Here is a 25,215-nt window from a genome sequence, read left to right on the forward strand (position 1 = left end):
TGCAAGTAGTTCTGAAAGCACATCTCGAACCAAAGTACTTTGCAGCGAAGGACGCGTATGAACTGTAGACCTCCTGGACTGAACAACACAATTACTGACAACAAGAGTCTCTCTTTAAAAACCCGCTTTCACAGAGTGTTGCTCACTCGGACTTGCTGTGTGTCACGAGTTGAAAAGTAACAAGACATAAATGTGTCAAGTCTCGAAGCCGTACCGAAGAAACACCCACAATTGCCGCGTTGAAATGATAAGAGAGCAGGACAAACAACGACTCGTTTTGAGACGTTTTAATGTATACAAGTAGGAAACTTAATGTACAGTATTCACATTCAGTTAGTTGTCACAGTCTGGTGTTAGCAGGGCAAGTTGTTTTTTTTAACACAATTGTAGTCAAAGTGGCTTTGATGTGCGCAACATCAAAAGCAATGAAAACATCGAAAAACACAACAAAAATGGTAAACATTTAAACATTTTGCATAAATAATAATAATAATCATAATAAAAAAATATTAAATCAGGAAGCAGAACGACATAACAAAATACAAAATGTGTTTTATTGTATTTTCTCCAGATGTTATCTCTATGGTTGAGTTTGTTCAGTAAAATTCTTATCTATTTTTTTTTTTTCAAACATGATTTTACTTTTATTATTAGGTTTTATGTAAAGGTCTGTTCTGAAGCCGTACACTCTTAGCATCATAGTGCTCTATCAATCAGATATGAACATTTTCAAGTTGAGTTCGTCTTAAGGGCTACAATCAGCTAGAACAGATGGCGTACGTGTCACCCTATGATTTTTCTTTGTATTTTCAGAAAGCTCGCGGCTTTGTCACATCCCCTTTACGCTGAGGGGAACCATAACAGAATCTGACATCAGAAAACACAACTTCAAATGAAGCCTGCAGAGCTTTAGATGCTGTTCTAGGACCTCCTGGATGAGCCGTTGACACGCTCTTGAAGTAATTTTGAAGTCAGGACATTTCACCACCTACTTGTTCTCCATTTGTAATAATGTTGTTCACTGTGATTCACTGGAGTCTCCAAGTTTTAAAACAGCTTTGTAAACCTTTTCTGATTAGATGTCTGTGACTTCATTCTAATCTGTGTTGGTTTTCGTTTAGTTATTTTGGTCTACTTCCACTGATTGTGGATAGTTAACCAGAACAAAAACATGTGGCTGATCACTGTTAAATTGTTAATATTCACATCTGGCTAGGTGTGTTTGGGCTAGACGTTTATGTGTGGGGGTGGGAGGGGGGCTGGGGGCAGGAGGGAAGAAAGCTAAACCAGAACAAATCTTAAAGGAAACAAATACTTTTTTTTCTTCAAATTCTCTACTTCTACCTGTGTTTCTATCTGAAACAAAATTAATTTGAGGTCATGTACCATGATTAACCAGTCAACATCAATTAGACAGTCTAGAAAAAAAATCATAGCCTATAAGCTCACATGTAGCTAAGTGTAATCCCACATTTTTTATGATTTTGGGCTATGCTTCTGCTTGACTTGTGGTCTTCTGAAATGTGACTGAAGCTACTTGAAGTCATCAGTCTGGATGCACAAATTGACCCACGGTTCCTATGAATTGTTTTGTTGCAAGAGGCTTTTATTCCTGTGTTGTTGGAGTTTTTTTTTGTATAAAATATTGTATTTAGTTTTGTTGTGTGATGTCCACATATTTTGTTGTGTTTTACACCCGAGGACCTCCAAATAATATTCCAGATCAAACTCCTGTTTTCAGTTTAATGGCATAAGTGAAGAAAACACAAGACATGTTCAAAAGATAAAAGCCTACGGTGAAGTGACGCAAACGTTGAGAACTCTGAATTTTGCGATATTTGTTGGACCCTTTGAAGCCCCTCTGGCCGAACACTGATGATGCGTCTTCCATTAGACGATCGTTGTTGATCTAATTCTAATGAAATTTGTAACAGGGTCCACAAAACAGCTCTACTTCACACGAAATTAACTTCAACATACCTGGAGACAAAACATCTAAAATAAAACAAAGGAAAACATTTATAGAAAATATTCATTACCAACCACTGACAATTGTTACAACCATACACTGCACAGTTTGGGGGAGGATTTAGTTTAACTGCAATATAGATTTCTGGTGAAGCCAGCCACTTGTAATTATCCTTAAAGGGTTTGTTTGGAGACTGAAACCATTGGTCAATTGTTGTTTTCTCTGTATTTACCACTATTCAGTCCTCGAACACCTCTTTTTGTCACACAATCAATTAGAAGCGGGTATTTGGAAAGCTGGAAGTGATCCAGTTCTCCCTCTGCAATCACTATCTGAGTGTCTCTTCTTTGTCAAAGGCCAGATAATAATCTGATGCTTTAAATTCTTACAAGATGATTGGTAATGTCTTCAAGTCCTTTGAAATTTACTTTCACCCATTAAAGATGCTTCAGCAGTGGATCTCATAGGCAACCTGAGATCCAAACAGAAGGCTCTGGCTGAGAAGCAGTTCTTCTGGGTCTGCCGTCAGCGGGCCCTCGCCACCTTCAGTCGGGTTCCTGCGAAACCCCAGCCCCCCCGATCTCGTCAGTGTCTGGACCATTTCGTGCTCCAGGAGAGCTTCTTTCATTCCCTTCTGCTGGACAAAGCCGCTCATCATTGGACACCTGGATGAAGCGGAGCCCATGACGGGCTTGGTTCGGTTCAGGACATACATCTCATGGCCGTGATCGTCGCGGTACTCCTCCAGCTGAGCAAAGGTTGTCGGTCCGTCAGAGTAGTCATTCACGTAAAGGATGCTCTCCTCTTTGCTGGTGCAGTAGGAGCCACTGTCCTCTTTTTGGTACTGCTGGTGGCGAGTGTAGATCATAATCAGAAGAAGAACAGCAGTGAGAGCCAGCAGGGAGATCCCAATAGCGATGGCGGTCTGTGTGGCTGGACCCAGAGCGCTGAAGTCCATGCTGTCCTGCTCGTACAAGGGCTCCTGGCTGACGTCCAGGACTTCCGGCTGATAGAAGGAGCTGGACGACGACGAAACGTAGGAGTGTGTGTTCAAACGAGGCCAGAGTTGGGATGAGTACGAGGAAGAAGACATGTTGACAGCCAGGTGAAACGTAACCCTCGCCACTCCACCCGGGTTCCAGGCCTCGCATTCGTAGCGCCCAGCATGTGCTACAGTCACATTACTGAGGAACAGCATGCCGCTGCCCATGTCCGGATCAAAGCTGTCTCTTTCACCGCCCTCCTCGGCCCCTCGCACGAGTCCCTGGATTCCTTCGACGCCTCCCGCCTTGATCCCCCCGGTGCTAGGCAGGGCTGTCACCACTCCGCCCGGCCCTGGCCGGAACAACTCCCCGTTGGGTCCCAGCTCTTGAAAAAGACCTCGAGGTGACAACTGGGCCTTGCCATGGGAAGCTTTTTTCCACGTCACCTGAGGCTGTGGGTATCCAGAGGCCTGGCAGGACACTCGGAGGCTCTCGCCGAGTCGCACAGTCAGGTGGTTGGGCTCCAGCTGTACCACAGGCGGAATGCACACCAGGCTGTTCGGAGCAACCTCTGCCAGGCTAAGGTGGGAAAGACGAGGCGGCTCTGCACACATCAAGCGACGCTGCTCTGCCGAACTTAGCAAGCGCTGTCCATCTTCGCCGATCCAAGTTCTTAGCCAACCGAGAGCGCAGTCACATCGCCACGGGTTCTCTGAAGGAGCGGGACAGGAGGAAAAAAAGATTGATATATAAAGAAGTCTTAAAGTCATGTTTGGACTTCTAAATGACAGATTTAACTCTATTAACTCTTGATTTCTTGACGTTCTTGAATTTGATCACAATGCATCCAGATGACTGAAAGTTCACATAAACTCGCTTCATTATTTCCTCAACCCTATTTATGGGTTCATGATGCTAAAACAGATATTGGGTAGTTTTCATCGAATGTCACATCAAACATTTTGGCCCAGTTTGTTGGATTAGAGAGAAAACTTGAAGGAGGCTCATCATTGTTCACATGCTACCACTCGGCCTTGTCACGATCCGTGTTTCTGTGTGTTTATTTTTGAGTTTTTCTGTGTAGTCCTGTTCCGTGAGTCTGTCTCTGCATCTTCCCCGTTGATTGTTTCCCAGGTGTGTCTCATTCCCTTAATTACCCCGTGTGTATTTAAACCCACCTGTTGTCTGTGTTCCTCGTCGGGTCCTTGTTTTTTGCTGTCTTACACAAGTCGCCACTATCTGTATTCTCCAGTAGAACTGCCAAGTCCTGGTTTGTGCTTGCTCCCGTTTAGTCCTTATTATCAGTTGCTACCGGCATTTAGCTGCGTGCTTGTTTCCTGCCGTGCTGCCTGTCCTGGACTGTATTCTGAGCATATTATTATTAAATTCTTCATTTTCACCATCTTACCTGGGTCTCGGCGTCCTTTCCTCACCACCACAACCACCCATTATGACAGGCCTGATCAGACTTCCACATAAAACGAAGGAATCGTAGGATTCTGCATTATGCAAAACGTCATGTTTAGTAATGTTAATGACAGTGGGTTGTGTTATTGGCATTAATTAATAACACTACAGAACTAGATTACTTAATTGAAGTAACATTAGCATATTACCTGGTGAGTAGTTGGCACAAGCTAATTCTTACTATTTTTAACATCTGCACAGCTTCAACATACCAACACCGTTATAATCGTCTGATAGCAATAATCAGACATTTTAGTTGTTATCAGACATTGTGAGGTTATTTTCCTTTTTATTTAATAAATTTTAAAGCAAAATTCAATAAAATTAATAAAAAATATATTTTCAAATTCAATTCAGTTAAATTCAAAAATACTTTATTGCTCCCAATTCAAATTCTTCAAAGGGTTATTGTAGATAGTGATGGTTGTTGGCAGAAATGTTCTAATTTTTTATTTATTTTTTAATTATTCAGTAACCCAGGTTACGCTTTTTTCTTTCAGTCCACTCTCACTATCCTGGGGTGTTTACATTGTGGTTGCCTTCTATATTTGTGTTTTGATCATTTTCTTGTTTGTTTAGATTTGTTTGTTTTTTCATCTTCAGCTCATTCCTTGTGCTTAGTTTGATATGCGCTCGGGTCTTTTTCTAAAACATACCAGCTACTTTTATTTTATTAGTATTGGATAATTCAATACTTTACCTAGAAGTAGGTCAGCAAAATAACTTTAAACCGACTCGTTTTTAACCGAAATGTTTTTTTTTTTGAGTTTGCTGAAACACACATCCATCCTTTTTTTTTGTCCATAATTTATTTTAGGGAGCATGCTGAAGCACTTGACTCTGCTCTTCTCTTCTGTTCTGTGGGGTGTGTGGTTTGAAGAAAGCTGCAAAATACCATTTCCCTAATCCAAAAATGAGAGCCTGTAGGATTTTTTTTACCTGACAGTTTACAGCACAGCAAACCAAGTGCACACAAGCGCTTGGCAAAAGTGCACATTTTTTATTCTGCAATACTAGATTTCCCTCGCCGACACTTTCACCAGGGATATTTGGAGACGGTCCATCTTTTTGACATAAATTCATTTTGAGTCCTCTTTACTTTGTCCTAGTTATTAAAACACTGCATCAAATCTATAAATCCCGGATAACAGGAGGCTAACCAGGCAGTTAACTCAACAATCTGCAACAATCACAGTGTAACACCTCCGTTACATATTAACTCCTTATACACAGAGATCATTGAGAATTAAATCAACTAGAATGTGAGGGTAATATCAAAACACATATATATTTTATATATGTTTGTTTATTATATCTCACTTGAAAATATGGGAAAAAGACATTTCTCTCTGTAAATAACTTTGTAAGATGAATTTTTAATGTTTTTTTTTTTTGTTTTTTTTGCATTTGTAAGTAATGCAAAGAGCAAATATAAAAATCTAGAAATTCCCACATGCGAGATGCAACCTAACGCATCATGACATGTTTAAGGTGGGATGGGATAAACACGAGAGGTTGGATTTTTTTCTTCAGACGAGAACATACGCAGTCTTAAGCACGTCAAAGAGAGCTTGTGCACAGTTGGGGGTCTGGTATGAATGGCGCCCCTCAGAGATTCTCCTTTTTCAAACTCTAATCATCTCCAGAACCATTTTTTTTAAAATCCCTATTTAATGTGAAACAATAAAGTCCAGATTAGACTTTAGATTTCGAACTAGACACGATCGAATCCAGTCTTGTTGTTCCTAATATCGGAAACATTTGACAGTGACTGTGTAATTGGAGTACTTACAAAGTGAACAGCACAGTGTAACTCTCACACCTCATTCACAGAACAAGTGAGTTGGCAATCTAAAAGTTATTCTGGGTGCAAACTGAAATAGAGCCATTTTGTGCCGCCCCCAAGGGACACCCAGAGTGGTGAGCCATATGGCCCTGATTAAAAACTGCCACTGCTTTAGGCTTTCCGAGGCCTTTCCATAGGAAGCTGCCAAACTCTATCCCTTTCCTGTAAAAAAAAAAAAAAAATCATGCATTGGACTAAAATTTTTATTTATATTTTTAGCAATTTATGCCCTACTGAAACAATACGGAGCACAAAGTAGGATTAATGTCATTTCATCCCTTTGTCATTTTAAAGTACTTTTCTGCATTCTGGTGAAAGTCAGTGATCAAAACATGGAGTTGTATCACTCCAGTAAAAATATCTTCCAGCACAAGGTTGCTGAGTCATTTTGATTTGAACAGAGTTTAGTTGATAACAAGTCATATTTTAGAAGAGTCAAATGGCCGATACAGATAAGAGAACCCAAGAAAATGGAAATAGTGATATAACGTCTATAAAAACACACGACTGTTCCAAATTATGTTCGACATTTGAGCATTTTATTTCCAATATTTCCCTTGAGCCCTGAAAATACCTGACTAATATCAAAACTGGGACTGTTTAGTTGCAAACACAAGATGACAAGTCATGTTGTAAATCAAAACTGTTGGACTAAAAACCACACGTTAAGGTGTAATAAAATCCCAACTGTCGCATGCTGGAAAACATCAAATGTGTCGGGACCTAAATGAAGCAGAGTAGCTCAGTCCCACACTCCTGTGTCACCTGTGCACAGCTGACCAATTAACGCTAGAAGTATGAGTGGATGTCACAGCGCTGGTTTGAGAAAGTTGCAGAAATGGTCGGCCTTTACAAAAGGTGTGAGAGGAAGTAGTCCCAAAGCTGGTTGGGATGTACTGGCCTCCTAATTGGCCTTTACACCATCTTCCTTTAATTGGATATTTCGCCATTATGCACTCTACGATGGTGTCTTGAAGTACTGATTTTAAAAGCAAGACCTTGGTTGGGTGAATTTCTCTAACATGCAAAAATTTGAAGGGCTCTTCATTTTCTTTAACACAAGTCACTGGAGTATTTCTTTATATAAAAAGATCAGGAGCAACTCTCAGTGCTTTGCTAAATGTGGTGTTAATTCTGTAATATTCTGACACAAAATATATTCTAAAGATTCAGGGGAGTTTAGACAGAAATATAAAAACACAGCATGATGTAACCTGTGATACGGAGGACTTGCAGGCTGACGAGGGGTTTGAGGAACGAGGCTCCCAAAGTGCGGAGATGATTCCTGCTGAGGTCCAGCAGAGCTAGAGACGATAAACCAGACAGAGCGTGCTCGGCCAGCAACTCTATGCTGTTCTCCTGCAGGTGCAGTTCCTGCAGGCGCTGCACATAGAAGAAGACATAAAGCAAACAGAAAGACAGGCATGGAAAAAGGTTGTCAAATGCCGACAGGTAGTAAAACCTGCAGCTGAGTCAATCTTTACCGCAGTAGGAGTAAGATAAGGATTAGCAAGACATATCAGACTCAATTTATTGTAGATGTTATTCTACCAAATCCAGAAAAAGTCATCCTGAGTTTAATTTATGGACAACTAAACTCAAACATCTTTATCTTTCCTAATAATCTGACCGGACCTGCAGTCCCCTGAAGGTGTGGTCTTGGATGCGAGTGATCTGGTTGCCGGCAAGGTAGAGGATGCGGAGGTGCTCCAGACCCCGGAACATGTCGGGGGTGACCAGGTGGATGAGGTTTCCATTGAGAGCCAACTCCAGCAGCTGGCCCTGATTGAGAAAAGCCCCAGGTTCCAGCGCCGAGATGCTGTTGTTCTGGAGGTACAAATAATGGAGGCTTCTCAGGCGATTCAGATCCTGAAGACGGATCTGTACTATGGCGTTGTCCTGGAGAAAGATCGTCTTTGCAAAGCAAGACAGAGATAAAGAAAACGAGTGATCAAGACGTGCAAAGGTCAGTGGAGTAAGCAGTTTTGTGAGGCACTGCATTTCGCTGTGCTTTGCAGAGTTTGGCAAGAATATTGACAAATACCAAAGGGAACAAGCTAGTCAAAGATCGGGACAATAAGCCAATGTTGTGGCACTTCTCTGGTTTTCGTTGTTTCTTTTGCTAAACATTGCAGGGATCTGCAGAAACACTTGATTGATTTGGTCTTCATGAGAAGTGCTTTGCAAGTTTTAATCCACAATCCACGGGCGCCCGCCTGATTGCTAATGCGACTTCGTCGTGCATCGAGGTGAGCTATGATCGACGAGATAGACCTGCTGATTGAGGTTAATGGAACAATTTATGCGAGACTTGCTTTTCATCAATATTCATGAGCTGCGGTAATGTTGGAGGGCCTGAACCCTGTAGGAAAAGACGATGTAATGTTAAACATCTTCTTAACAGACGATCAGTGGGTGTGCGAGAGTCACTTTCTGAGGAAGGATGAATAATTACGCAGCCGCCGGCGCAGTCCGTCCCTCAGGCTTGCGTCAAAGAGGGTCACAGTGAATTGATTAATCACGACCACTTTCAGGGTGATGTGAACGGATTCAGGAGGGCACCTGAAAACCACCTCTACGCATGGCTGGAGCCTCTAACTTTTAACCAGTTGGCCAACTGACCTCCGTGATGGAGGGAGCACCCTGTGGGATTTCCTTTATCCCCAGCGATCCGCACTCCACTGTAAGGCTGTAGCAGCGACATCCATAGGGGCAACCCAAGGACCGGAGAGGGATGAGGGCGGAGATGAACAGGGTGAGTCCGGAGAACCACAGGAGGGTCATGGCAGTGGCACAACGCCCCTTCAGAGACAAATCCTAAGTAGGGAAGACAAAAGGCAAGTAACAATCACACACCCACCTCTCATCGCAGTTGCACAAGAACAAACCTTTTGGTCCAATGCTGCAATATGCTCTCATAGCAGACAATATCTAGGGCTGCAGGTGTATTGAATAAGGAGATGATTGTCAAATAGCAAGGGAGGATTTAGAAAGAGAAAAAAAAAAGGCAAGAGAAGTTAAGCATGCCTCCTCATCCCCCGGCTGATTACTATTCAGCTGTGTCTATTCAGTGGAATTGCAGCAGCTTCTATTATAGGCTTCAATAAATTAAAGATGTGATAAAAGATGCGCAGGTTGCCTCAAGGACCTCTCTCTGTTCTTTTTAACTCATACACAAACCCAATCTTTCAGCGGCTCCGTCTCTGTCTTCCCAGCGCATTCATATGTACGCGAAGCGAGGGAAGAGAGGGACCCGCAGTTGAGCTCCATAATCTCCGAAGCCACCTTCACCACCTCGAAGCAAATCCCACGAGGTAAACAGCTCTAATGATCTGATCATGACCATCAGGGTTGGCCGCGTGGCGCACCTCGCGGCGATACATCCCTTTGATATGAACTCATCACTGAACAACTCATCCGTGCGCTGCTTGCTTTCTTTCTTTTTTTCTATTATTATTCCTATACTGCCTGGAAGGAGTTTATTGTTCTGTCTGACTGCTCACATCAAAACGGCCTCATATACTCCCTCCCCAATAACACGCAGCCTGGCAGCATATGCAATCGTTCCTCGGCTGCAGATAGCATGAAGGTACAGCGCTGCTGGAGATATAATACAAGTTGAAAATGTCACATTGCGCTGGTGCCGCCGCTGCACCGACAGAGGGTGGAAGAAGTTTCTTCCGGCTGAGTTGCATTCGTCTCCCCGCTCCGATCTAAACTCTCATATTATCATAAATGATTTATGTGCGCCCGGGCGGCGTCTTCGAATCCTGTTGAGCTTGTTTTACATGCAGAATTTCTGGTTTGTTTAAGGCCGCCGAGCTTGCCCAGATGGCTCGCAAATTCACGGCCCGCTCTGGATCACCTGATATTTTGCTTTATTAATTGCAGGGATATCCGCAGGCCTTGTTTAAGTCAAGTGATAAAATGGCCCTGCGCCTGAAATAAACTGCCACTTATTAATATTTAGTGCCTGAGCTGCTCTGCCAGATTGATATATGCGTGCCCCATTTGTAATGCTTCAATCCAGACCAGTAATGTAATGCCTAAGCGTAAAAGCAAGTCGGAAGTCTTAAGTCTTAGTGGCCGAGAAGTAATTCCCAGTGCAGCTGTGTAGCATTATTGAGCCAATCAGCAATGAACTGGATTTTAATGTGGCACATTTGATTTGGAGCACATTTGCGAGGATAGGCAGCCAGATTAATACAATGTGACCTACATAAGCTCTTCTGTCACTGGTGTCTCACTTATTAACAAAAGGGGGGGCTGCCATGTCTCTTCTCCTGCGTGGAGAGAGAAATCATGTGTTCCATTGTTTGGGACCGAGGACATGAAAATTAACCGGCGAGCAAGGTGCTGGTCTGTAACATTGTTGCCTCCTACGGTGAGGCATTGTCTAAATAAGTTTGACTTGGGTTTGAAGGAAAGAGAGCGAATCATCTGCCCTTGGCTGCAATGCCTTGAAAGCCCTGAATGGTACAACAGAACTTTTTCTGTGTAGTTGCTTGTTGTAACCATATGGGTGAATCAAGTGCAAATCATCTGTGATGCGAGATTGATAGAAGCGGCGCAGGATGGGGCTGCATGTGCTGTGCAGTGTGCTGTGCTTGTTACAGACTAATCTGTCTTTCCTCAACAGGGTAAGCCCCCTACTCATCACACAGCATTATGTAGCAGCTTTTCATTTAGTTTCCTCTCTGTGCTGTATGCATTGTGTAAGCTTTATTAAACGCAGAAGCACAGAAGTCCATTTTGATCCAATCAGCTAAACTTTGGAAAAATAGGTTCCCCACCTATCCCACCTCATCTGATAGGCTGGGAAAGAAGTGGCAAAGAGACCCGTTTTGTCAGGTTCACTAGCTGTGGCTTTTATTGAGAAGGGACAAGGAGAAAATCATTGTTAAAAGCATTAGAAGTCTGTTTTGCGAAAGTAATTTAGGAGACAAAGATAACATGGAGGAGGTTCTCTGATCAAATGAGACCAAAATTGAATTTAGAAGACGCAGCGACTCTTTTAGCAGAACAATAATAATGCACATGGGGAAGCATGGTGGTGGCAACATTATGCTAAGGTAATGCCTTTCTTCAGCACAGACAGGGGACGCTGTGCTTGAGTTTGGATGGTGAACTTGGCAGCAGATCTCAAAGTTTCAACTTCAGGAAGGCAGATAGAAATGTCTGCAGCACTTTACAGCATTTTACCATCAAAAAAACGAATACCTTGTGTCACAAATCCAGTGAAGCAGAGTGGCACAATTTGTAACCGTAATGTAAAAAACAATAAAAAATGGGAAAAGGTGTCGTAAGGGATTGTAAAAAGTTGCACATCACAGATGTCTGGCTCCCGACTTAAACGCAAATGACACCCTGCCATTTAGAGAAAACAGAACGTCTCTTTCCTGCACTTTCATTAGAGGAAAAAGAAAAGCCCCCTGATTGACAATCGTTTTGCTGATAAAAAAAAATAAAATGTGATGACAGCCTGATGGGATGCGAGCAGGACTGACGGCGTGACCAGCATCGACAAACGAAAACAGAGACTTTCTTTAAACAACGCCGCCCAGAGTTTTTCTCCAGCACGAAATGGGTCCAGATGTTCCAGATAAAGCTTCAAGTATCTGTTCTTGACCCACTTTTATATTTTTTACTGGGAGGTCAATTTGTTCATTTGAAGCTGAGTAATCCTCCGCGGAACACGCGGTAATCTGCACAATCAGACGCTTGTTAGCTAAGCCGCTCCAGGCGCCGACGACGATTTCATAGAAGGAGGGTGCTTTTGTTTACTGGGGAACGAACCGGGTCAGCAATAAATCTCTGTTACCGGTGAGTTTAAAATGTGTAAATTGGATGATTAAAGCTTAATGTTGTGTACACAGATCAGGCTGTCAAAACGCGAGCAGCTGCAAAGGTCCTGTGATGCCAGATGTCAGTCAGCGAATGCCAAAAGGAAATCAAATCAAGCTGCGCGCGCCCGTCAAAATTTACCTCCATCACCCTGAGTCCCGAAATGCTTCTGCAAACACTTCACTCCAGGGTTTGTTTTTTCAGGTATTTCTGAAGATTACATTCGCCACTCTTATTCTCGACATGGCATTTTATTTTCTCACTCCAAACAAACCGTTCTCCTCTGAGCAATCACAGCCTCACTCTCGGCCAAACATTCCCCAGCAGAAAAAACAAAACAAAACAAAAAAAAAACATGTTGCCACGTCTTTCCGTGATGATTGTTATCCAGGAAAAAAGGTGGGTGTCGGTGTGTCGGAAGCAATGCAGACAGCTGAAGAGCTGGAGGCTGAAACAAAGTTCACATCCCTGCGCTGCCACCCGTACAGGTCGACCTCATCTGTTGTTATGGTAACTCCTGTGATGAGGGAAGGTCTTGCTCACAGGGCCCGAAGGCCAGCCGGGGCTCCCGTGAGCCGCTGTTAGGCAAACAACTCCGCAGGAATAGAGGCTGTCATTTCCCACGGAAAATTTCTCCCAAGCACTCGAGCTATCTGATGACCCACAGCTAAATAGCTGAATTTTTTTCACTCCAGCTTCCCCACACCCCCGTCTTCAACCCCAACTTCATCTCTTTGCTCCCTTTCTGCTCTATTTTTCCCCTTCAACAATTCTCCGAAAGATCATTTTCCCTTCCTGAGTCTCTGACCTCTGCCTTTTCTCATCTCACGTCCTTCGTCTCTGACTGGCAGGTGCTAAATCATTTGTCTTAGAGCATTCTTTTGTCCACAAATAGACCGAGGCCAAGCCACTAACCCGACTGCGCAGCACTAACCCAAGAATAACACACCGACTTTGAGAGATTGTCTCGGTGCGCAAAAACGCGCACGCGCTCTCGCGCCCCTGCGCATACATGACACGCCTACAAAGTAGCAGTTGTGCACAAACGCCGGCCACCTAAATCTAGGGGGACCGGGGGGGAAAACACACACACAGGCGCACGAGGTTCGTGTCTAAAACCAGCAGCACCATCATCATTCACCTACAAGTCAAACACACGCGCCCACACATATTTTTCTTCTTTTTTTTTTTTCCGTACAAGTATAGTAAAGGAAGCTCTGCTCAGTTAATAAGTCTGCATTGATTTCTTTATTTTTCCACAACTGCCCTGTCCTTCTTGGCTTCTGCAGCCATCGATTTTCAACATGAAAGCTGATGGGGAGGGGGAGGTCGGTTGGCATTTGCGAATGTCTATGTTGAAGAGAAACAGAGTAAATGAGTGGATTTTTTTTCTCTAATAGTGCATGTGTGTGTGTGTGTGTGGGTGGGTGTATATGTGTGCAGGTTGCTTGTCAGACTGCCTCCAGCAGAATCACCCTCTGAGCAGCAGCAGCAGCAGCAGCAGCAGCAGCACTCCACTGCTGCTCCCGGTGGAACGTTTAGACTAAAAACCCTCCATCCGTCTCCCCCTTGTGCTCAGAAAAAAAAAAAAAAAAACAACAACAACTTTATGAATGTTTGCTTTATATAAGTTCTCATGATGCACGGCCCTGACAAATAGATGCGGTTACTCCTGGGGGCAAAGGGAGCCGGCACTAAATTTATTGATGCAAAAGCAATGATACATGAAATTCGGATGCACGATAAAACAAATGGTACACATTACATTTCCATATTTCAAATTGCTCACCGTTTAATAGGTGCTGATAATTATTGTTTTCTAAATAAACACCAGGACTTGTGTTTCTTTTGAATTATAACTGAGTCACTTGTGTGGATTTATTGTCATGTCATTTTATTAATTTCCTAAAGTATCTCATTCCTAATGCACTGACCATGTCATCTACCTGAGTAGTATCACTTTACATGCACACATTTTCAGCGCTTATTTATGCAAACATTTAATGATATTATAACTTATCTTTATTGAACAAAGGACACGTTTTTCCATTTTGGACTTAAAGTGCTATGAAAAAGCATTTGCCCTCTTGAAGATTTCTTCTGTTTTGCCCAACTTAAACATTTGAGAACATCAAACCCATTTTTTAATTGCATTCAAAGACACCCCAAGTAATTACTAAATTGATAACTTCATTAATTAAGGCCAAAAAAACCCTGGCAGTTTGGAAAATGTTACAAAAAGTAAGTGTCCGGCATCGTGTGGTGGTGCCTAGTTGTCACTGGACCGGTTGCTAATCCATTACAGGGCAACTCAGGACAGAAAAGTATGTATAAAGGCATTCAATATACGTAACAGTCATGTTTGACTGTAGGAGGAAGCCGGAGTATCTGGAGAGAACCCACAATGCATCGGAAGAGCAGACTCCTTGGAGAAGGACCTGAGACCTTCTTCCTGCAAAGAAGTAGCGCTACAAACGGTGCCTTCCCCTTATAAGTCATAAATTAACTGTGATTAGCCACATGTTTTTGAAGAGCCGAGTTCAATATCACAGGCCACACTCCAGATTAATTACTCTGTGACCTGTGAAATCAAGAAATCACTTGACAATATGAAGGAGGCCAAGCGATGCAAAAGCAGCACATCGTGCCTGATCTGAAAGAAATCCAACAACAGATAATGTACAAAGTCATTATCTATCAGTCTGAAAACAATTACAAAGTCATCTCTACAGTAGGTAGACTGCTTTGCTGCAAACCAAAGTGAGAACCATTATCTACAAAAGTCATGGCACTGCTGTGAGCCTATCTATGAGTTGCCAGGCAACTAAACCGGGCCCAACAATGACTGACCCAGGAGGTCACAAAAGAATCCAGAACAAAATCTAAAACACTTCAGAGTTTACCCGCCTCAAGAAGGATCAGTGGTCAGGATTGAAAGAGTTAGTATGGATGGGTGAATTTATTTGAAACGGACAAGCCAGACTCGCATAATCCAAAAATCATAGTCCCCAACACTTTTGAGAAAATATGTTGTTGAAAGTGGAACATTACATCTAATGGGGCTACTTTGCCACTCCTTGGGGGCTTGTGATATTGTTGGAGCCATGCAGTTAGCTTTCTTTCTGAAAATGGTTAAGGATAACTTTAGTCCATTCATGAATCTTAGCACCACACTAGCAGATCCAGCTAGAAAATGAACAAAAACAATGGAGTGGCCTAGTTAAACTCTAGACTTACATCTGACATGATTGAAATGTTATCTGACCTTAAACTAGCTAGTTACTATCGAACACACTCTAAAGAAGTAAAACAATTCTGTACAGAAGAGTGGGTAAAAATTCCTCACTCGCTATGCCAAACGCTTCAGGTTTGTGGCACAAACAGATCTTCTAATTAAAAGCTCAAATGCTTTTTCACATTGGGGGTCAGGTTGAGTTGTAAATACCCCCCCGAAACAAAATCATCACATTTGCTCTGGTTATCGTCATCTGACATCTAAATCTCATTACTGATCTGGACGATTCAACTAGAACTACGGTGGAAGAAATGTTTGAGAGAACAATTAGTTTTTCACAGTGCACAGCTCTTCCATTACATATCAGAAGGCGAATTCAGGATTTAGCAGGATTAGTGTGCAGTAAAGTACCAATTTTGGCATCATAGGGCTAATAAACTCAAACTCTAAACTGCATCAAGCAGCGGCAGTGTTCATGTAACAATACCTGGGGGAAAAAAAAATCTAACTTAACAAGCATGTTTTGTCTCTTTGCTCTCTCAACAAGTTTCGGTGCTTTAATCGGAGTCCATTTGATTTGAGTCTGATAATTGTCAGCGACAGGCACAATGGCAAGCCGCATGGCAGCGCAATCAATGTCCATTTTCCATGGAAGATTTATTTTTCTGCACTCGCTGCTCAGACAGGGGTGATTGTAACATCACACTGTGATTGCTCAGAGCTTAAAAAGAGATTTGAAATCTCATTTAAGCCTGACGCATTTTTCCCCCCAGCACCACTTTTTTTTTCCTCCATGCGTCCTTTCTTCTAAATCCAGTGCTTTATCTGCTTGATGAAACAGAAGCAACGTTGCAAAAGCTCTTTGAAAAATGTATGACTTCCAAAACAAGAAAGCACGAGCGCACCGACAACACTCACATCGCTCTCAAAAACGGATACAACTATCAAGATGAAATTAGAGCAATACAACAAAAAAATAAATACTAATGAGGACACTTAATAAGAGAACACAATCAATGAAATTGCTGCTCCCTAAATGTCCGACTGTAAAACAAATCCCTCAGTGCTTCTTGTTGCAAAGGGCCGCAATCATGCTAATATGATAGACGCTATCATAGGGTATTTATAATGCAAAGGGAATTGCTCGCGTCTGCTTGGGGCATTATGTTTCCTAATAGATCCTAGAAACGGTCATCTGCGTGATGCAGTTTGTCAACAGCTCAAAGACAAGAGCAACTTCAAGGCAAAGAAAGTGTGAAAAGTGAGCGCTTTTTAAGGAAAGGAGCAGGCAGGGACGCGGACAAATCAATTCCACCACAAAGAAAATATACACAGAAGCTGAAAACACACAACCATAATCACACAGGATTAGAAAATGTATAGTTTGTTTTGTAGAAAAGATCTTTATATTCGTAGACGGGGGAAAAAAAAACCTGTATTTTCTTTTTTTAAGCAATTTGTGACAACATAAATCTGGTATATAGATTTATATATAGCTATATATTTTATATATATATAGCTGATTTGATACGAGCTATGAAGCAGTGACAGCGTTTAGTATCTCTCCATGTACTTTGGTGTGAGGACACTGGTGTGTAGCTAAGGTATTAATGTGCTCTGATACGTCCATGGAGTATGTGTGTGTCCTTTTTGAAGTACCCTTGTGTTGTATAGTGTGTCAAGCATCTATATAGGATTTCCTTTGCCCAGGGTTGCTGTTATTCCTTTTTTTTACCCCAAACACCAATGGATAAAATTCAAATGTTCTGTCCAGAGTCTTTGAGTGTCCATGGTCAAATAATTGCTAGTAGAAGTAATTAGGAAACAATCAGGAAATGTACAGTAGCACAAAGAGTGTGCATAGTGTAGCATGATATTAAGTACAATTATGGGATTACCGAGACGTCTGAGTGGTACTTGTGTGAATTCCATCACTGTGGTACCAGTGTGGACTAGTTTTAGTGCTTTAGAGACAAAACAGTGAAGTACCACATAATTTTTAATGTCCAAAACATCTACGATGCCCTGGCTTATCCGAAAACCACTTTATGCTACAGTATAAGCTATGGCTAAATAAAGATCGCATTCTCTTTGTTAGCATCTGCTAATCAAAAGAGCAATAGAGAGATCACTTGTTTTGTTATTCTACATCTCCAAAAGACCAACAGGGTTTTAAACACAGTTTTCAACAATTTATTTCATCAGAATACTTAGTCAAATTTCCCTCAGTTTAGGAACAACTTTCCCTTTTTCTGACATCGCCAAAGAAATTTTTTTCTTTTTCATCTCCTGAAACAAAATTGGTACCAAATTTCAGCAAACAGTGTTTTTTTTTTTTCTTTTTCTTAATTCTGACTAAATCAGACAAGTATCTCTGTTTTTCCAAAATCTGATGCCTGATGCAGTTTGCTCTGGTTTTAACTTGCATAATTAAGCACATGGCACACTTTACAGTAAATACATTAACTATACATCACAAATACCTGTAGGTTTCATCAGCACAAAGATTCAAATTGCTCTTTAAAGGTTTGTAGGTTAGTGTATCTGTCTTTGCCTATCAATTCTTTGTACAGTTTTCTTTTATTTTTTTGGCACTTGACAGAACTGATTGTGACACTGATAGTCAGGTAAATAATCTAGGAAATGGGTGAAAATAGTTCTGTTACTGTGCTAAAATGGTTCAAAACTAACTTGACTGATCAGGAGCACTTTGTATAATCTGGCAATTCGAAATCTGGTTGAACATAGATCACATGTGGGATACTTTACATATCTGGCACCACATGACCAACGAATTTTAGCTTACATATTAGTCTCAATGTGACTAAAGACTCTGGAATATACCAGAGACTTGGCTGTAGACGTGAACGACCACACAGCCTAATGGTACTTTAAAATTGTTGCAAGAATTAGGGGTTTCCTGTAAAACCAGCACACTGAAAAGCTAGCGCACGCTTTTTTTTTAATTTTTTTAATTTTACAGTAGATCAAGTAATATTAATGGTGTCTTTATTGGTCTCTGTATAAATTCAATCAGGCAGCTAAAGCTTTTTCCAAATGTTGCTGCCAGAGCTCCAATATATTGCGCCAGCTTCTAAATCATTGGACAGCTGCTTTCTAAAAAATATATATTTTAGAATAAAACTCTAATGGTCCCAAGTCTAAATGCATTTCAGAGTTGTCTGTCAGGTCTTAACTATTTAGAGCCCTTAAATATGCATTTTATTCTTTATTTCTTATTTGAAACTTTCCAATATTTTTGTATTTCTTGTCCTAATGTAGTTGTTTCTTCCTCAGTTTCTGCAAAGTGTGTACGAACGGTGCCATATGAGCAAATTTCCTTATTTTTGGCTGAGAAATCTAAAAGAATAGAAAATGTGGTTAGCATAAAGACACATTTACATGTTGGAATCTTTAATAATTTGCAGCCTCTTTTCTTACAAGATTGTTTAATATTTAGCTCCATCCATCTTCTCATCGACTCTGACCAGATTCCTTTGCCTCTGCTGGAGAAAAGCATTCCCACATCATGATGTTGCCACCACCATGTTTCACCATGGGGATGCTGTGTTCTGCCAGATAGTGTTTTGCATGTACAATAAAAACAAAGTTCAACTTTAGTCTCATCTGACCGTAGTGCAGGGGTGGACAACTCCAGGCCTCGAGGGCCGGCGTCCTGCAACTTTTGGATGTGTCTCAACTTCAACACACCTGAGTCAAATAATGAGGTCGTTAGCAGGACTCTGGAGAACTTGACTGCACTTAGGAGGTGATTCAGCTGTTGGATTCAAGTGTGTTGGACCAGGGAGACGTCTAAGAGTTGCAGGACGCCGGCCCTCGAGGACCAGGATTGCCCACCCCTGCCGTAGTGCCTTCTTCCACCTGTTTGCTGTGTCCTTTAAGTGGCTTGTGTCAAAGTGAACTTCTTGACACTTTCTTTCATTAACCCTTCCAGATCAAACGGAGCCAAATCTGCAGTACCGTAATTCCGCCACATTTTGCGCGATCTGCAAAAAATTCCAACGGTTTCTTAAAGGGGGGAGACATTGTGCTTTCCAGCCAATATCGGGTTATTACGGTAATTTCAGCCCCGCCAAATTCAGCAAAATTCATCGGAGGGGCACTCTTTTAATGGAGGGTAAATTGCAAAAATAACTTGCTAGACATTGAAAGTTACAATTGTTATGGATATATGGGCAAATATATTTACTCACAAGACATTTAAAGAACTGTGTACAATTAAAAGCAAAAATATCCAGGCGGAGATTTGAAACGTAGGCCTTTTACGGTGAAAGAGTTGCCAATGGTTGAACCTCTCCCACATGAGTTTTGGATCTATGCAGCTCCTCTCATGCAACTTTTTGTCAGTTTGCCGGGAGCTGAATGGACATACAATCTGGACATGACACAATGTCCAGATTGTATGTTGTAGCAAATTTGAAAACCGCATATGCTTTCCCTCCTCATTTTGTAGCTATATACCACTTAATACTGGCTTATCAGATTAAATCCCATAAAAATCAATTGAAGTTTGTTGTTGTAACATGATAAAACGTGAGATTTTTTTCAAGGGTAGCGAGTGCTTCTGGAAGCCACCGTTCAGCGTAGTAATAAATGTTTTTTGGCAGCGCCTGTCCACGATTTCCTGTTCCTCTCCCTTTTTCCAGAGGGCACATCTGTCAGCGTCGGCTGTTTTTAGCGTTTCCTCGTGATCTGTTGTGTCACTTCCGTTCAAACACAGACGTCCTCCGGGACTCAACCGGCCGCTGGCCGGAGGAGTTGATCCGAGCGGATGCAAACCCATCAGAGAGGGCTCTTAAAAGTTTCTCGGTTACTGGACTGTCTGTGATCAAAAAACGAGGAGGCGGTTTTGTTTGAATCTTTTTTTTTTTTGCCCCATTTTCGCAGCCCTCTCCTCCTTCCACTTCTGTAAGTCACTGATCCATTTGCATACAGCGATCACGTGCGACCGGCTGCCCACTGAAAAGCCAGGGATTTCACACGCGAAGGGACGAACGAGATCCGACAAGTTGGAAGATGGATGCAGAAACAGCAGCCACGTTCCTCTTCCACTCAGATCCACCATTTCTTCCATTTGGATATTTGTGGAAATGTCTTCCACTCTGCTCTGTTTATATTAAACTTTTTCTCTCTCCCCTATGTTCCAGATGGATGAATCTGGAGTAAATGAGAAAATTGCTTATTTCCTTTTTTTCCTTTAAGGCAGTTGAGATGAAACATCAGTAAAAGTGAAAGATAAAACGTGTGTCCCAAACCAAAAAAATAAAAAAAAAACGAAATTGGAATATTGCCTCTATAATGATTACTTATCAAACCCACTGTATTGCATTTCTGCAATATTGGCTGTGTAATGGTGTCTGCAAGAGTCAATGAATCCTCAGAAATTATGTTTCATTGTTGCCATGGAAGTGGCAGCCTCGGCCGACTCCAAGTGATGGATGTCATATGGATGTCAAATTATGCCAAGGCACTGAGCCTATATTGGGGTTATCTATACAGCCACACATACAGACAGAGGATGATGAAGCTGTGAAAAAAAATATTTTTTTCTTGGTCAACTTGTTTTGTTTGTCTGTGTTTTTTTTTCATACATCTCTCATTTCAGCTTGTATTTACAATCGTCCGCCCACGGTCGGGACCGGAACCGAGACGACAATACAATTACGGCCCGTGGAGAGATTTCAGTTATCATTGTCTGGCAGACGGAAGCCGATGAAAAATTTAAAATCTCCGCAGGCCCAAGGAGTCAACTTGTCCATACAGATCCATCAGTGCAAGACAGATCCTACACAACCCCCAACCCCACAAACCTTAGAGTTAAACAAACGAGGTTCTATCTAGTGGCCCGCTGCTTGGCTCCACACAGCTTCCCCCCGTGCAGAATAGTAATTGACCGCAGAGCTGTGCATTTACAACTCCGACATCAAGGTAGGGGAAAGAAACACCCGATTCTGAGGCTCGGCGATGAGGATGCGTAGCCGTCCTCCCTGTGGGGGACATGTAATATTTAACAGTAAGCAACTGCTAACCTAATCACAGCATATCGCTCCTGGCAATTCCCATGGCGTCGCTGCAATGTTTCTGCCAGACTCCTATGGAGAGTGTGCTGCGCTCAGCTGAGAGCGACTTAAGGATCCTTCAGTCAATGACAGCAGCGTCACTTTTCACGTCGCAGTCGGCGGAGCATGTTTTGAGATCTGCCGGACTTGACTTGCGTCTGCGGCACGACCGTAAGATCAAACGTTAACTTCCGACTCATCCCGACCCTTTCCAACCAACCACTCACCGGACTTTTACAGTAATAAGAGTCACGCAAAAGCAAAGCAAAGCAAAGCAAAGCAAAGCACAGCGCGCCTGACAGCAAATCCTGACAGACGGAACAGGAGATTACCCCAGTTGTCAAGGTGTTGGCTTCAATAACTTCACCGGACCAAACGCTGCTGTAGACAACAGCCCTGCTGCAATAAGCCAGAATCAGTGATGGTCAGAGAGAGTGTGAGGACCTGAATACAAACTAACAGAAGATACCTTTTGTGTAACTTTTGTATTGTGCGAGAGGCTAATTTGATCTGCTTACAAAAACAATTAGATGCCCTCAGTTGGAGAAGGTGTTCTTCAAAGCTCGTTGTGTCTCCTTGTTGCCCGGCGACCCCCATCTACCAATGTAACATTCACTTAAAAATCATACATATTTCTAAGAGAAATGTGTAACAGGGGAAGAAACACCCATAAATATATTGGCACAATTTTGGGAAGTCTTCTCAGCTGTTGTAAAAAATATCGCCATTTGATGCAAAGACGTTTGAGAAAACTGAAAACTTTTTAATTGGAGCATCAAACAAACTTACATTAAGAAGATAATGTTTGTAACATGATGACTGGTGCAACAGCTCAATGGAATCCCCTTTTTTACCCCCAGTTGGACAATAATTAAATCTTCTATTGTAGTATTTTTCACACAGATGGATCTTCCCTCCTCAGCTTACCGTAAAGGTTTTCTGTAAGAGCGAAGTCTATGGGTGATGAGGACCATGGGTGAATTTTCGTACGTTTTTATTCGCCCAATGATCTTCAGTCGGTCTTTTATGAACTTCTATGGAGAGATGGACCCGTTAGGCCTGCAGAAGTTTGGTTCGGTCATATTTTCAGTTTCAGCGGTAGATTCCACCACATTTTAATTTAAAATCCTCCTCGCGTTTTAAGACGAGAAACAGGCCCACAACATCACAGGTCCTCTTCCATGCTGGAGCTACGTTCCTTTAAGACGTACCCATATTTCGTTTCACGTCAGATCTCCCTAAAAGTTCAGTCTTCATCTCCCTTCACCAAAGCACAGAAAGTTCCAGTTGGTAAAGATAAGTGGCTGTTGCATTTTCAGGTGGGACAGGAAGGCAAAGACAACCACTCTCCATATATTTAATGGCTGCTGTGGAGACTCTGCGACCCCAACACTCGTCAGTTTTGGTGCGGTTCTGTCACGGGGAGCTTAATAGATTGTTTTACCTTCCTCACCTTCCCACTCACTATGCGTGGTGGCACGATATATATGGCCCCTATTCCAGAGGAAAATGGGCCTCGCTGTCATATCACCTTTATACCTTCAGGGAAACAAAAAGTTATGGATTTTTACTTAAAAGTTCCTTTAAAAGCCCCGAACTCCAAAAAGTAAAGCAGGAATAAATAAATACTTTGGTTCTGTTTATTTTGAAGGAGGTGTTAGAGATACCAGTAGTTACATAATGTTTCAACTGTTGATGACTTTGTATTTTTGTGGGGGTTTTATGATGTAAAGCACTTTGAACGACGTTGCTGAAATTTACTGTACAAATATACTTGATTAATTTATTGATCTACAGAATTTGCCAAATTGAGCTGGTTTTTTCCAAAAAAACACTAAAAAAATGAAGGATGTTTTATATATATATATAAAGCTCCAAATGTCCATTCTTAGGGGCGGTAGAGAACCTGTGACTCTGTTCTCTGTTGGTATTGTATCATTACCAATAATTTTGAAACAAATAACTATTTCCTAATGTCGCTTTCCATACATACATATATTTACATTTTCATAAAAATACAAGAAAAGATCAACTGATTAATAAACATTAGCAGGTCTCAACATCAACTTGATTTTTAGCAGCATCACCATAGGTTTGGTCTTGTTAATAACTTTCACATTCATTCATCCATTATTTCCAGCAACTACACATTATTACTACGTGCGATCACAAGTTAGCATACAAAGGAGGTCAAACAGTTCAGTTCTGACTCTTATCCAAATTATAATAACAATGATATTAATAATAAAAACGTCATCTCACTTCGGTCGCGTCAATCACGCGGTTATCGCTGTCACGCGAACAACTCGCCTGTTTTTGTTTTTGTTTGTGTTTTTGTTTCCTCGCAGACAGTTTCCCACCAACCGGGAGGCATCGAGGGATTAAACCTATCAGACGTCAGCTAGGGTCGCGATGTTTTAAAATAAATAAATAATAATAATAATGAAAAAAAAAAAACTCCCTCCGTGTTAGTACCTCAAGAGCACGCTTCCTTCTCCGTTTTTTTTTTTTTACCCACAATTCAAGAGACACCTACCTACCGTTTACTCGAGCTCCGCAGCAGAGTCCCTACTTGCTCCAACGACTTGAAAAGAGGGAGACAGAGAGAGATAAAAAAAAAATAAATAAAAAAAATCCGCTGAGAGATTAAAAAAGAAAGTGGGGGTGGGGGGAAAGCTGCTGCGTCCCCACTTGAGATCACCAAGGAGAGCCTCTCCGCCGCCGCTCCTCCGCTGCTGCCTGCCTGTCTGTCTGTCTGTGTGAACAGCGGCTTACAGCCCGGCTGCTGGAAGCGGCACTGAGGGGATAAAACTGGAACGTCAGCGCCGATGATGCTCCACTCAGACTCTGATATTGTTATGCGGCTTTTGATTCCTTTTTTTTTTTCCTTCCTCCACCGGATGCTCTCCACCAATAGTGACCCGCTCTTCTAATTATCCGTGCTTGAATGGGCTCCCGCCCCCTTTTCTCTCTCTCTACCTCTCTCTCTCTCTCCCTCCTTCATCTCTTTATCTCTGAGCTTGATTAAAACCGAAAATAAAGGAGTGTAGGGATGGAGGGAGTTTGTGAAGGGGGGTTTCCATATACTGTATTTATATATACATTGTTCCCATTTGTTAACTTTAATTGTGCTGCCTCGTCTGTGCGTGAAATTCATTGTTACAGATAATTTAAAGTGTGTGTATTCGCGGCTGGAGGAACAAAAGCCACTTTCTAGAGAAAACAAAACTAAAGCTGCAAGCAGCCTCGACCGGCCCTCGCAGCTCAGCGCCGCTCCGGCCTCCTGGNGAGGTTCGTGTCTAAAACCAGCAGCACCATCATCATTCACCTACAAGTCAAACACACGCGCCCACACATATTTTTCTTCTTTTTTTTTTTCCGTACAAGTATAGTAAAGGAAGCTCTGCTCAGTTAATAAGTCTGCATTGATTTCTTTATTTTTCCACAACTGCCCTGTCCTTCTTGGCTTCTGCAGCCATCGATTTTCAACATGAAAGCTGATGGGGAGGGGGAGGTCGGTTGGCATTTGCGAATGTCTATGTTGAAGAGAAACAGAGTAAATGAGTGGATTTTTTTTCTCTAATAGTGCATGTGTGTGTGTGTGTGTGGGTGGGTGTATATGTGTGCAGGTTGCTTGTCAGACTGCCTCCAGCAGAATCACCCTCTGAGCAGCAGCAGCAGCAGCAGCAGCAGCAGCACTCCACTGCTGCTCCCGGTGGAACGTTTAGACTAAAAACCCTCCATCCGTCTCCCCCTTGTGCTCAGAAAAAAAAAAAAAAAAACAACAACAA

The 25,215-nt window shown here is 42.1% G+C and overlaps 1 protein-coding gene and 1 long non-coding RNA gene across 4 annotated transcripts in view; one reads left to right on the forward strand and one right to left on the reverse strand.

Annotated features, from left to right (window-relative positions):
* Nucleotides 1-272: 272 nt before the first annotated feature.
* Nucleotides 273-24,364, reverse strand: lrrc24 (leucine rich repeat containing 24). Of its 2 annotated transcripts, none has more exons than XM_007552610.2 (5): nt 23,965-24,364; nt 8,888-9,082; nt 7,901-8,179; nt 7,480-7,648; nt 273-3,664 (listed from the first exon to the last, which is right to left on the reverse strand). In XM_007552610.2, the coding sequence occupies exons 2-5, from the start codon at nt 9,047-9,049 to the stop codon at nt 2,418-2,420; spliced, it is 1,857 nt and encodes a 618-aa protein (XP_007552672.1). In that variant the 5' UTR covers nt 9,050-9,082; nt 23,965-24,364; the 3' UTR covers nt 273-2,417. The 2 variants fall into 2 exon arrangements, with proteins under 2 accessions (XP_007552672.1, XP_016527284.1); XM_016671798.1 differs by having other exon boundaries at nt 23,961-24,364.
* The window catches only part of LOC107836324 (uncharacterized), a 46,070-nt gene continuing 29,016 nt past the window's right edge, over nt 8,162-25,215 (forward strand). Inside the window, exons 1-2 of one of the 2 annotated variants that reach the window (XR_001662206.1) lie at nt 8,162-8,231; nt 9,481-9,579. This is a non-coding gene — a long non-coding RNA (uncharacterized LOC107836324). Of the gene's footprint in view, nt 8,232-9,088; nt 9,580-25,215 lie in introns of those variants that run through there. The other variant, XR_001662205.1, reaches the window with a different exon arrangement.

Source organism: Poecilia formosa, unplaced genomic scaffold (assembly GCF_000485575.1).
Source record: "Poecilia formosa unplaced genomic scaffold, Poecilia_formosa-5.1.2 Scaffold51, whole genome shotgun sequence".
Taxonomy (NCBI): domain Eukaryota; kingdom Metazoa; phylum Chordata; class Actinopteri; order Cyprinodontiformes; family Poeciliidae; genus Poecilia; species Poecilia formosa.

Coding starts and splice junctions, on each gene's coding strand:
- lrrc24 (XM_007552610.2), bottom strand. CDS start 9,049: ATGACCCTCCTGTGGTTCTCCGGACTCACCCTGTTCATCTCCGCCCTC. Junction 8,180..8,887: donor GTGCTCCCTCCATCACGGAG/GTCAGTTGGCCA, acceptor TGCTTTGCAAAG/ACGATCTTTCTCCAGGACAA. Junction 7,649..7,900: donor ACACCTTCAGGGGACTGCAG/GTCCGGTCAGAT, acceptor TTCTATGTGCAG/CGCCTGCAGGAACTGCACCT.